This window comes from Podarcis gaigeae, assembly GCF_964106915.1.
Source record: "Podarcis gaigeae genome assembly, chromosome: 13".
Classification (NCBI taxonomy): Eukaryota; Metazoa; Chordata; class Lepidosauria; order Squamata; family Lacertidae; genus Podarcis; species Podarcis gaigeae.
Window position 1 is genome coordinate 51179321 of NC_139689.1, and position 13424 is coordinate 51192744.

Sequence of the window (13424 nt, forward strand, 5' to 3'; positions counted from 1 at the left end):
CACTTCAGTTCTGGAAAAGGATTAAAATCTATGGCATGTTTTTGTCATTTTTAGTAGACGCTACTGAGAATACTAGGGGACGCGGGTGACCCTGTGGGTTAAACCACAGAGCCTTGGGCTTGCCGATCAGAAGGTTGGCGGTTCAATTCCCCGCAACGGGGTGAGTTCCCGTTCCTTGGTCCCTGCTCCTGCCAATCTAGCAGTTCAAAAGCATGTCAAAGTGCAAGTAGATGAATAGGTACCACTCCGGCGGGAAGGTAAACAGTGTTTCCGTGCGCTGCTCTGGTTCGCCAGAAGCGGCTTAGCCATGCTGGCCACATGACCCGGAAGCTATACGCTGGCTCCCTCGGCCATGAAAGTGAGATGAGTGCCGCAACCCCAGAGTCATCCGCGACTGGACCTAACAGTCAGGGGTCCCTTTACCTTTACCTTTTTACTGAGAATACTAAAGAAGACATTTATAAGAGCACAAGAGGAGAGGTTCTAGAAAGGCATTTTACTCATTTTAATGAAGAGATGAAAGGGGAGATGGGTACAAAATTAATCTTGAGTTGTAAATGAATTGAAATGCCCTCACCCTGCACCCGCTTATTAGCAGGCCAAAAACCAGGGGCTTCCTCTCAGTGTGTTGGGGAGAGCCGCAAAGGGGAGCAAGATGTTTGCATCACTATTGTTGTAAGAACAAATACAGTGGTACCTTGGTTTAAGAACAGCCCTGTTTGTGAACTACAGTCATACCTCAGGTGAAAGTTGCTTCAGGTGGAGTGTTTTCAGGTTGCGCTCCACGGCTACCCAGAAGTAACAGAACACATTACTTCCGGGTTTTGCCACTCGTGCATGCGCAGACGCTCAAAATGATGTCACGCACATGCGCAGAAGCAGCAAATCGTGGCACGCACAGACGTGAGTTGCGTCCTCTTCAGGATGTGAACGGGGCTCCAGAACGGATCCCATTCGCATCCAGAGGTACCACTGTATTCAGTTTACGAACTCCGCAAAACCGGAAGTAGTGTCCCTGTTTGCGAACTTTACCTCAGTCTAAGAACAGAATCCGAACGGTGGAAGGGCACCGGTGGCAGGAGGCCTCATTAGGGAAAGCGCGCCTCAGTTTAAGAACAGTTTTGGTTTAAGATCGGAATTCCAGAATGGATTAAGTTCATAAACCGAGGCACCATTGTACTTGATAAGAGGCTTCCCTTCTGAGTTGTTTTGAGGCTTTCATTCCCTTTGGGGAAGTCCTGAGACTTTTTCTTTTTACCAGATGCTGGCTGGGAACACATTCAGTTTCCTCTGTGCTTCCTCAGTTTGACATTTCAATAAACCAAATATAAAGGAAAAGGAGCTAATTGCCCATCGTGGGGATTTTTTGGGGTTTCATGAACACAAATGGGTGTTTTGAGCACTGTGGTCTAAACCACTGAGCCTCTTGAGCTTGCCAATCAGAAGATTGGCGGTTCAAATCCCCCCAACAGGGTGAGTTCCCATTGCTCTGTCCCAGCTCCTGCCAACCTAGCAGTTTGAAAGCACGCCAGTGCAAGTAGATAAATAGGGACTGCTGTGGCGGGAAGGTAAACGGTGTTTTCATGCGCTCTGGCTTCCGTCACGGTGTTCCGTTGTGCCAGAAGTGGTTTAGTCATGCTGGCCATATGACCCGGAAAGCTGTCTGTGGACAAACGCCAGCTCCCTTAGCCTGAAAGCAAGAGGAGCGCCGCAACCCCATAGTTGCCTTTGACTGGACTTAACCGTCCAGGAGTTCTTTACCTTTACCTTTTACCTATGCGCAGAACAGTTACCATGGCAGTATGTTTAGAACAACACGTTGGCCATTAAAAATATGGGGGGACATCAAAAGATTCAAAGCTACTGAAATTATTTATGTTTTGTTTAGTTTTGTTAATGAAAGCAAAAAAGCAATATCAAATACAGTTTTTCGTTCCTTAACTAAGCTTTCACCTGAAAGATTTCCCAAAACCCAGATTATGTAGGACCTAGGAATATGCTGTTTTATTTCTAACTCTTCCAGACAGCCCCATTCATTCCACGTTTCATATGTTGTTGTGCATGTATTTATGAACAGGCAAGAGGGCCTTCTCGGTAGTGGTGCCCACCCTGTGGAACACCCTCCCATCAGATGTCAAGGAAATAAACAACTGTCTTGACTTTTAAAAGACAGCAACCCTGTATTGGGAAAATTTTAATGCCATCCAGAGTGGCTGGGGAAACCCAGCTAGATGGGTGAGGTATAAATAATAAAATTATTGTTATTGTTATTTGAACAACCTCCTGACCCAGTTCCGTTCAATGTGTGGTTTCAGGTCCATGGTTACAGACCATTCAAGATGTTGGTGTGAATGACCAGTGCAGCAACATTCTCAATAACAAGAGGTTCATGTTGGACATGTTGTATGCCCATAACAAGAAGCCCAAGGATGAAGAAGATAAAGAGCTGGAGGAGAAGGAGGAGGAAAAGGAGATGGTGGAGGCAAGTGAAGACTCTATCACTAGCCTGGCCAGCAGGATCTCAGTTCTGAAGGCTACCAAACAGGGCAAAGATGAAAGTGTCAAAAGAATGGAGATTGGGAATTTGGACAACCAGGGCAGCGTCAAGGCCTTTGCAGAAAGATTCAACAATGGTGAACTGGCCAAGACCTCCAACTTTCCTGAGAGTGATTTTAGTGAAAAGGTCTCTGAAAAAACACCAGTGCAACCTAAGAAGGAATCTGACTATATCTGGGACCAGCTCATGGCGAATCCCAGAGAACTGAAAATCAAAGATATGGATTTTACAGATTTAAGGGATGAGGATGATGTGGACATCTTGGACGTGGAAATGGGTTCTGGTGACTCCTTAGCTCCCCCTCCTCCACCTCCGCCTTCCTTTTTAGGTTTGCCACCTCCACCTCCTCCCTTGTTTTATGGGTGTCCTCCTCCACCCCCACCCTCTGGTAATTTATTGGCACCCCCGTCCCTCTTTGGCATTCCTCAGGGTTTAGGATCGCCCCCGCTTCCCAGAGGTCAGCCAGCCTTTATAAAAAAGAAAAAAACAATCCGTCTATTTTGGAATGAGGTGAGGCCATTTGAGTGGCAGTGTAAGAACAACAAGCGCTGCAAAGGATTCCTGTGGTCAAAACTGGAGCCTATTAAGGTGGACACTTCCAAACTAGAGCACCTCTTCGAATCTAAATCCAAGGAGCTTCCTGTCACCAAGGTATTTCTCTTGATTTGCATTGATTTTGATCATATTTTATGTGTCTAAACCAAATCTGCCAGCTCTTCGTGATAAAATAATTCCAAGAATTATTGCAAAATTTCCCAATATAGTTAAGACAGTTTTGCTTTACAGCTTGCTGACCATGTTAGCTATTAAGAAATGCTCCAAAATAGGTTTGATTCCTTAAATGAAGTCAAATATTCTGTGCAACATCTGTACAAGTAGTCAACTGTAATTTTCTAGTTGATTTAAACTGGAAGAAAGGAAGCCTCAGTTTTCTTTACTATTTTCTTTGTCTTTATCATTTAAGGCAGGCATAGGCAAACTTGGCCTGCCAGATGTTTTGGGACTACAATTCCCATCATCCCTGACCACTGGTCCTGTTAGCTAGGGATCATGGGAGTTGTAGTCCCACAACATCGGGAGGACCAAGTTTCCCCAAGCCTGATTTAAGGCCTTTTGGGCAGACAGATGAAAGGTGCTTCTCGATTTGGGCAGAGAAGAGCCTGAATCTGAATTCTAGTTTTTGAGGCCTCATTGTGCAGATGACTAATTTTAATGCGTGTTATTTGAGAATTGTTGTTTATTGTTTATTCTTCATAGTTTATTATTTAAGCTGCGAGATGCTTGCAAATCTACCACATATTTTAGTAGAAGTAGATGAGTGGGGTATAAATGATAAAATTACTCTTATTTATTAAATTCTACATAATTCTGTATAGTGTATGAATAACTCTAGTGCCGGAAACAAGTCAGATGTGTTGTCGTTTGTAAAACCTTCTGTTTTCCATTCCCCATTTGTATGTGCAATCTATTTATATCACAGCCTGGTCCGCATGTCACATTAAACCATAGTTAAAGCAAACTATGATTTAATGTGAACATCCACAGTGTGGCAGGTGAACTGGGCCTACCATTGAAGCATTTCATTCCACTTGACAGATTTCCATCTGATGCGCTCCAGTCACTCACACACCCTGTTAGTAAACCCTGTCATAGAGCTACCTCCAGTCTAAACAACAACAGACATCCCGAACATCTTAGCATATGGCTAAAGAGATCTCTATTGAGTTGAGTATATATTTACTGAAGCCAGATCTCTTCCAGTCAATAGCTACAGAGATTATAAAGGGGAGGGGGGCTGCCCTTCCCTCCTGCCCCTAATGTTTATCTGACTGGGGAGGAGAGAATTGGTCAAACTACTGATTTTCATATCCATGGGCCAAAACTTTTAACTGCTTAAGTTGCCATTATCTTTGATTAAAGCATCATTCTGGATCAAGGGGGGTCATGATCCAGGCACAGGAAAGCACAATTAATCCCACTTACCTTAACGTGGGTGGGTTAAGCCCAGGCTTAACTTTACCCCGTTCATGGCACACACAAAATTTACCATTTCATGGCAGGGAAAAATAAGCAAAGCTTGTTGGAGCCTTGACTAGATAACGAAAGAGAGTGTTGCTTTAGTTGAGATTCCTTCATTGCATGGAGGAATGATGACCCTTGGAGCCCCTTTGAATTCAACAGTTCTACGATGCTATGAAATGCAGAGCCAGGGGGGCATGAGAAATGTTCCACATCTGACTAAAAAGAAATGTAATAGGTAATGGGATGGGAAACGTTACTAGATCCCTTTGCAATGAGGATATAAACGTCTGTCGTAGTTGCTTCCTTTGGGTGAGTAGATTATAGATAAGGACATAACATAGGCGTTATTCTTATATTCTGTATGGAGTGTGTTTAAATGCTTTCATCTGTGGCCAGTATAGTAAACTAACTGACTAGACAGCTAAAGCAGGAACTTCAACTATATCTGATGGATCAGAATTCATTGCAAATTTGGGCTACGATTGGGATGCAAAGGGACGTGGGTAGCGCTGTAGGTTAAACCACAGAGCCTAGGACTTGCCAGTCAGAAGGTCGGCGGTTCAAATCCCCATGACAGGGTGAGTTCCCGTTGCTTGGTCCCTGCTCCTGCCCACCTAGCAGTTCGAAAGCACGTCAAAGTGCAAGTAGATAAATAGGTACCACTCTGGCAGGAAGCTAAACGGTGTTTCCATGCACTGCTCTGGTTTCGCCAGAAGCAGCTTAGTCATGCTGGCCACATGACCCGGAAGCTGTACGCCAACTCCCTCGGCCAATAAAGGGAGATGAGCGCTGCAACCCCAGAGTCATTCACGACTGGACCTAATGGTCAGGGGTCCTTTTTATAGGGCATGCAGTAGTCAACCAACAGTATTGTAAGCATCACTGGTGTATCAGGGGAAATGAAACAGAACCAGTAAGCGCAGGATGATGACGACAACAACGATTATATTTACTTTTTGTACCCCACCCATCTGAATGGGCTGCCCCAGCCACTCTGGGTGGCTTCCAACAGAATATAAAAAAAACATTAAAAAAGACTGGCTAGCTTTTCAGATACCCTTTAATTCAGAGGTCAGCAACCTTTTTCAGCAGGGGGCCGGTCCACTGTCCCTCAGACCTTGTGGGGGGCCGGACTATATTTTTGGGGGGAAATGAACGAATTCCTATGCCCCACAAATAACCTAGAGATGCATTTTCAATAAAAACACACATTCTACTCATGTAGAAACACCAGGCAGGCCCCACAAATAACTCAGAGACACATTTTAAATAAAAGGACACATTCTACTCATGTAAAAACATGCTGATTCCTGGACCGTCCATGGGCTGGATTGAGAAGGCGATTGGGCCGGATCCGGCCCCCAGGCCTTAGGTTGCCTACCCCTGCTTTAATTGAATACCTTTTTTGAAGAAATGCCTGAAGTAACTGATATTATGGTTTGAAGTCTTGCTTATTCTGTTAAATATTCCTCCAAGAAGACCCTAATTAGAGCACAATAAGGCCAACATGTACATACAGTATATTATTTTTAATGTGATCCCTTTGAGATCACAAGAAGAACTTTTGCAGGAAACTCTTAGAAATAGGAAATAATCAATATATTTTTGTGGAATTTGTAATCATATTAATTTTTTAAAATATCCTTTTAAAAAGATTAAATTATGTAACTTAACCTTAAAATTTAAACTAAGTCCATCATATGCTATATCATATTAAAATCCATGAAGTTCTGAAGAGATTGGTTTTGAAACATATCAATTCCAGCCTGAGCTTTTAAGGTTTTTGTGTAGTCCTGCAAGGCCAAAATTGTCAATTTTGTGAAATTTCAAACCCTCATAACTCAAAAACGGAATGAGATAAAAATTTAAAATTTTAGATTTAAACTTAGTTACAATCGTTCAACAAGTGTACAAAATTTTAAGAAAATTGGAAAACATGAGGTTAAAAAAAATCATCAAAATTGGACCACTTGATATGGAATGACCCTGCCACTCATCTGACGGAGCAGGTTTCATATGCCCCTAACCTAAGGTGTAAGTTCTACCGTAATTCTAAGTATTTAGGTTGTATGTGGGGGTGTGGGGGTATATGGAAAGTCTGACTGTAGATTGTGACATCCAGCTTAGTATTTGAAATTCTCCGGTAGGTTTCCTCCTTTTGAGGTGGTCCACTCCTTGCCCCACCAATAGGAATAAGTGACATGGATGACCCACTTATCCTCTCCTTGGAAGACACTTTTTTGAAGAAGCCATTTGCCATGCAGGCTCCATGAAGACCATAGAGGAATTACCTTATTTTCCCGTGTATAACATGAGCTTTTTAGACCCAAAAATGAGGTTCAAAATTTAGGCTCGTCTTATACATGGGTAGCGCTGAGGGGGACGTGCAAATGGTTTTTTGGCGCGAGCCCGAGATTGTAAGTGGTGATTGGCCTATTGATTGTTGGGGGGGGGGGGATGCTGAAAATCGCTCAGCCGCCAGAACACAGCACACAACTGCTCACATTGCAGCTGCCTGATCGCTGCCATTAGCCCTCTTGTTTGCCGCTGCGGCAGCCAATAGACGCATTCTGTTTGAGAACCAAGGTACGACTGTGCTACCACAAGGGCTCCTGTTTAGGCATTTAGTTATGCAATGTTGAATGTTATCTGTTGTCTCTGTTTTATCCTGTTTCCCCTTTGTCTTTGTCTAAACCAATTCATGAACCAAGAACATTGACCACTAATAATGGATCAAATGGTGCAGATATTACAGCAGTCTTAATTGTGCTGTTTTTGTGATACGCAAATGACGTGATAAAGCTTGGTCTATTTATTTGTATCGTTTATTACAATCCTTGTTTATAAAACCCAATAAAAAGTGACTCTAATAATTTTAATAACGGTAATGGCAAAGTTTTCCACACATAGTGGCAAAGGCTGCAAGCTGTCCTGGGCACTCTTTTTAAAATGCACAGAGCCCAGCTATGTGTCTGCGCTGATGAGACACTGCTGTGCCATCTAAGTGGCCTGTATTTCTTGGTTCTGAGCAGGTGCTTGACAGAGGCATGGATGCGGAAATTGGGATGGAGAACTCAGACTCCAGTTAAGATCAGAAGAGGGAAACTGAGGTTTGCTCATATCTCGTAGCACGTATTCTGAAATACAGCTGCAACAAATCTTATTTCTGCTTCTGAGTCTTAACTTGTGATTGCGTGTTCAGACCTTTAAAGCTCCCCCTTAAATAAATTCAGGCAAGACTCAAATTTTGGTTTGGTTTTTGGCAGAATTTAGGCCACAACTTTATTGATTACAGCAAGTGAGTGGTTGCATAGGCTCTGGTTCGACTAGCTCCCTGCACCATGGCAGGTAGCACTGACCCAGGGCACCAGCATAGGTCAGCCTAGGGTGAACACCTGGAACAGCGGAAAGCCGGGGTTAAGCTAGTCCACCACCCAGATGTCCCCCTGGACTCAGGCATGGACACAATCCCCTCACAGGACTGACCAAACCATCAAGTCCCTGGATTCCTTTAATAATAATAATAATAATAATAATAATAAATTTTATTTATATCCCGCCCTCCCCAGCCGAAGCTGGGCTCAGGGCGTCTAACAACAATCAAAATAGTTCAACATTCTAAAAACATTCATTATAAAATTAATTAAGATCAAATTAATGGCAACCATCAAGCAAAATTCTGTGCAGGTTGCCAGAGGAGGGGGTCAGGCTGCGCCCTGACCAAAGGCCTGGTGGAACAGCTCTGTCTTGCAGGCCCTGCGGAAAGATGTCAGGTCCCACAGGGCCCTAGTCTCTTGTGACAGAGCTTTCCACCAGATTAGAGCCGCGGCCGAGAAAGCCCTGGCTCTAGTTGAGGCCAGCCTAACCTCTCTGTGGCCTGGGATCTTTAGGATGTTTTTATTTGTAGACCGTAAATTTCTCTGTGGGACATTCCAGGAGAGGCGGTCCCGTAGGTACGAGGGAATACCCTTCACGGAATACCCTTCACATAGGGATGACAAGAGCGTTCTCCCGTCGCTATCACCTGAACCAGAGCCTATCCGCAATCTTACAAGTTGTGACAATTTGCTACGCAGCAGGCGAAACCCAAATCAGCCAATCAGCCAAGTGGGGAAAATTCCTGCTGTGCCCCTGTCCCAACGACTGATGACACGACAGCATATCAAGGTCAAGCACAAAGCCCAAAAAGTAGGGAGAGGTGGGTGGGTGTTCCGAATGCACATGCCTAAAGAGGAAGCTCTGGGTCACGTGCATAGGTATATATAGGTCTCTTGATCCGTTTAGCCTGCGTCCCATTGGCCTGATTGAACCCAGCATCAAGGGACCTACCAATTGGGTGTTGTGGCTATTCAATCAAACCCACCCACAACACAGGGTTTGGTTGCTGGGTCTCACTGCAACACGTGCCCTCTTTAAGGGAGGACCCAATTTTCCACCATGATTGACTCTAATGGTTACTCCCCCCATGCTGGCTGTCAATACATTTCTCATTAGCATTGCAATGAAGTCAAGCAAAGGTTGCTTCTGAAGGGAACTTGCAGCAGAAGTGATACTTTTGAAGGTTTGGAAACCAGTAATGGCAGAGTCCATGGTTCCCATGACTACTGTGCTGGCAGTGGCTGATGGGAGTTATCGGCCAGAAATTGTGGCGGGTAGCAGATTGGAGGAAGCTAGCCTACAGCAATTCACATTTCACCTATTGAATTTCATCTACTGCTGGGCATCAAAAGAGAAAATCAGAGATGTCTGATAATGGGCGGCAGCAGCAGCTAGCAGTTTTTCAGCATGACACATTCTGAGCAAGCCCAACCTGGCTACTGAGAATCTAGAACTTCTATAGCAGTGCTCTTAAGGGTCCACAACCATTAACTCACCCAAGTTCCTTTTTTGAGGAGAGGCTTAGAAATGGGATTATGGCCCAAGTATAAAAATAACTAGTTAGATAGCAGGATTCCTCTCCCTTTTACTATAGCTGCTCCTAATACCTGGTGCTGCCAGTATGGACATATGCCATAGTCTTTTGAACCATCAACAGCCCTGGAGGTTGTCACCATTGTAGATTGATGTCCATGTGGATAATGCAGTATAAAGTCATTCTGATGCATGCCCTTAAAAGTGTTAGAGGTTGCCTGCCGAGTGTATAAGCTTTGTTAAACAAATAAATAAAATAGCTCCCTCCCCATTCTCCTCCCTCAGAAAACCGCTGCAGATGGCAAGAGGCAGGAAATCATTGTGTTGGATTCGAAGAGAAGCAACGCTATTAATATTGGCCTGACGGTACTGCCCCCTCCAAGGACGATCAAGACTGCAATTTTGAACTTTGATGAATATGCCTTAAACAAGGAAGGAATTGAGGTATTGAAGGAGGGGGGGGGACCAATGAGCAGGGCTGGCCCAAGACATTTTGGCACCTGAGGCAAACCACAAGATGGCCAGGGAAGACTTGTCAACATTGGGAACGTGGGTGGAATAAAGATCTACATTGGGAAGAAGGGTGAGAGGAAACCAGCAGCACCTCCTATTCGCCAAGAGGCCACTGAAGAGGCTGCCAGCCTGGGAAGGCTGTCAGAAAAGAGGCACGTTCAGCCTCCAAGGAGCGTGCTTTTTCTGTTGCTGCCAACATGGCAGCAGGAGATGCATTCATTGGAGGGGATTGCCTCACCTTGCCTCACTGGTGGCCCTGAGGTTTATGCTAAGAGCTTATCATTATTTAAAGGTGTTTGGGGTTGGACGTATATCCACATTCTGCAGCAGTGCCGATCATATGTGTGGAACAGGAAGGGAAGAGGACCCGTGTTGTGTTCATCCCCCCTTGTTTCCTGACCTCCTGAACACATGGTTGTGATCTTTGCTAGCCCATCGACCGGGCTTGTACAGGTGTCGTCCCTCATGCTGCCCCAGGGCCTGCACACAGAGCACCTGTTCGTGCAGATCGATCCATAGTCAACAACGGACATGCAGGCACAAACCCCCTTCCTCCAGATTGTGCTGGTGGTAGCCAGCAGTGGTTTTTAAATTTATTTTGTCAGCTGCTTTGAAAAGCATAGGTGGAAAATTATGAAGATGGCAATGTGATGCTTAATATTTCTCAACACTTGGGGCTTTGTGTCTTCAGAAAAGTATTTCAACTGTAGTGAGCACAGATTAGATTGGATTAGCTGCCTCTGATTTTTAGCCTTGTGTATGTAGTTGGTCATTTTTCTTGTCTTTCTAGAAAATTCTCACCATGATTCCCACAGAAGAGGAGAAGCAGAAAATTCAGGAGGCTCAGTTGGCCAACCCTGATATTCCTCTGGGCAGCGCTGAGCAGTTCCTTCTGACTCTTTCTTCCATCACTGAACTTTCTCCTAGACTTCAGCTCTGGGCATTCAAAATGGATTATGAGCTTGTGGAAAAGGTAATTCCCAGTTATCAGAAGCAGACTGGTTATATGAAAGTTACTACAAATTTGCTTCTGAGACAGTGATCACTCAGAAAGGTCTATTGACACAGAGTAAAACTCAAGCTACACGTAAGGAAATCTGTGATTCTTTCCTCTCCCTTTTGAAGCCTGAGCAGGTTGGGAGTGGAGAAAGGGGTTTGCAGAGACTTGGTTCCTGTAGTTTCCCTATATTTTCCCCTCCAGGTGTGAGGGGAGGGTTAATGTGAGAAAGAACAGGAGGGGAAAAGGTAAGCACACATTCTCCACTGCAACTCACAACTTACCCAATCTGATTCCACCCACCCTTTGGTAACACTCCAAAGAAAGAATAACAACATTGTTTATACAGTGGTACCTGCAGTTATGAACGGGATTTGTTCCGGAGGCCCGGCTGTATTCCAAAAACTTCATAACCGGAGGGGCCCTTTTGTGCACCCACACGGCATGATTAAGTGCTTCTGCGCATGCGCGCGTGGCGAGACCTGGAAGTAATACACTTCGGGTTTGCCGCGACCGTAATCTGAAGAGTCTATAACCTGGAGGTTACGCAACACGAGGTACCACTGTAATTGAAGCCTAAATGTGTACACTTGGCTTCTGTGACTTGAGTCTCCCACTGAGATCCAGCAAATGAGTGTTGTCTTCTGGAAAACCAGTTTCTAGAACCTCAGCTGCTTGCAGAAGGAGCCGGTCTTTGTTGGTGGGGAAGACATCCCCATATCTCTGGCCCTGACATAGAGATTTGTATGTGTGGCGCCAAGCCTATCCTAAGCCTGCTTCTGCTTCGCTTCTTTATGGTTGTGGCTGAACTCAGTGTAGATTTCCCCTTTTTCCTTCACACTGATATCTAGCTAATGGTATGAAGTGTGTTGATAATATAACCCTCGTGCTTTTGATGTGGGGGGCAGGGGGGGCAAGAGCATTGTCCAGCAGATTCAGTTAATGCTTGATGAATCGAAAGCAACTATTATTATAATTCATTGTTGGAGGTCTTTATTCTTTCTCAAATGCTAAGAAGGAAAAAATAAATAAAAGAAGAATCATTCTCATGAGACCGAGTTAAGGAGTTTGATGTGCCTGATTTCAGCTGGGATAAATTTGTGGAAGTCTAGTAAATCGAGAGTGAAGATCAGCGCTGCACTGTTTGAAAATTCCAAATTCTTACAAAGTGTAGAACAAAAGGGGAAATGGGGCCTTAGGCTAACTAAACCATTCAGGAGTACATCCTATAGCAGCCTTCATGTTTCTCAGAATCATGCATCTTGCTCAAATTAAAAAGCAATTTAACAGGCATGTCCGAGTTTAAATGACTCCAGTTTACTGTTAGGGTTGAAAGTGGCACTAACTTTGGGAACATTCAGTAGCTGAGGAGGGAGAGACAGCCTTGCAATTTTACATTCTATGGAGCATAGCTTGGGAATTAAAAACACTGAATTGATACACGATGTGCTGCATTTTCTTTATTTCCTGTTAATGTCAGGAGGTTGCAGAACCACTTTTGGATTTGAAGGAAGGAATGGACCAGCTTGAAAACAACAAAACTTTGGGATTTATCCTTTCTACTCTACTAGCCATTGGAAATTTTCTCAATGGAACCAATGTAAGCTTTACTTTCACTATTGCCTAATTGTTATTGCAGTGGTTCTGACTGGATAGATGAGGACATATGAAGAAATCACAGGGAGGGAGAACTCTGAGAAGGAGACAGCCATCAGTTTGCTCTCTTTCGCCCTGCCTTGCATAGAACTGTTCTGAAGAGAAAAGAAAAACATGGGTTGAGAGCATCTGCACTGGAATTGTGGTGCCACTGGAGGTGGCAGAAATGCTAATCGTAGTAGTACCACCACTGGTCAGACTAATCCTGTCCCTTTGCCTAAACTGGCTTTGCTTTTTTAGTTACACGGAGATATGCTGTAACCTTGAAAAATACATATATGGGTGTAGAGAAGTGAGGCCCTGCAACAGAAAACAATAGTCAGGTGTTTATCACAGTCAACCTATCAGTTTGTTTGTTTATTATTAATTATTACATTTGTATCATGCCAAAGCGACCTAAGGTAAAGGTAAAGGGACCCCTGACCATTAGGTCCAGTCGTGACCGACTCTGGGGTTGTGGCGCTCATCTCGCTTTATTGGCCGAGGGAGCCGGCGTACAGCTTCCGGGTCATGTGGCCAGCATGACTAAGCCGCTTCTGGCGAACCAGAGCAGCACACGGAAACGCCGATTACCTTCCCACTGGAGTGGTACCTATTTATCTACTTGCACTTTGACGTGCTTTCGAACTGCTAGGTTGGCAGGAGCAGGGACCGAGCAATGGGGGCTCACCCTGTCGAGGGGATTCGAACCGCCAACCTTCTGATCGGCAAGGCCTAGGCTTTGTTGTTTATCCCACAGCGCCACCCGCGTCCCCAAAGCGACCTACA

General features: G+C 44.6%; 2 protein-coding genes across 38 annotated transcripts in view; one reads left to right on the plus strand and one right to left on the minus strand.

Annotated features, from left to right (window-relative positions):
• FHOD3 (formin homology 2 domain containing 3) overlaps positions 1–13424 on the plus strand; it is a 320858-nt gene that overhangs the window by 264462 nt on the left and 42972 nt on the right. For all 37 annotated transcript variants that reach the window (XM_083708964.1, XM_083708967.1, XM_083708979.1 and 34 more), the window contains 4 exons: positions 2316–3208; positions 9776–9934; positions 10794–10976; positions 12481–12600. In XM_083708964.1, the coding sequence (XP_083565090.1) occupies positions 2316–3208; positions 9776–9934; positions 10794–10976; positions 12481–12600 (1355 nt within the window). The remainder of the gene's footprint in view (positions 1–2315; positions 3209–9775; positions 9935–10793; positions 10977–12480; positions 12601–13424) is intronic.
• Positions 1–13424, minus strand: part of COBL (cordon-bleu WH2 repeat protein) — a 1088462-nt gene that overhangs the window by 147525 nt on the left and 927513 nt on the right. The gene's annotated exons all lie outside the window — the stretch shown is intronic.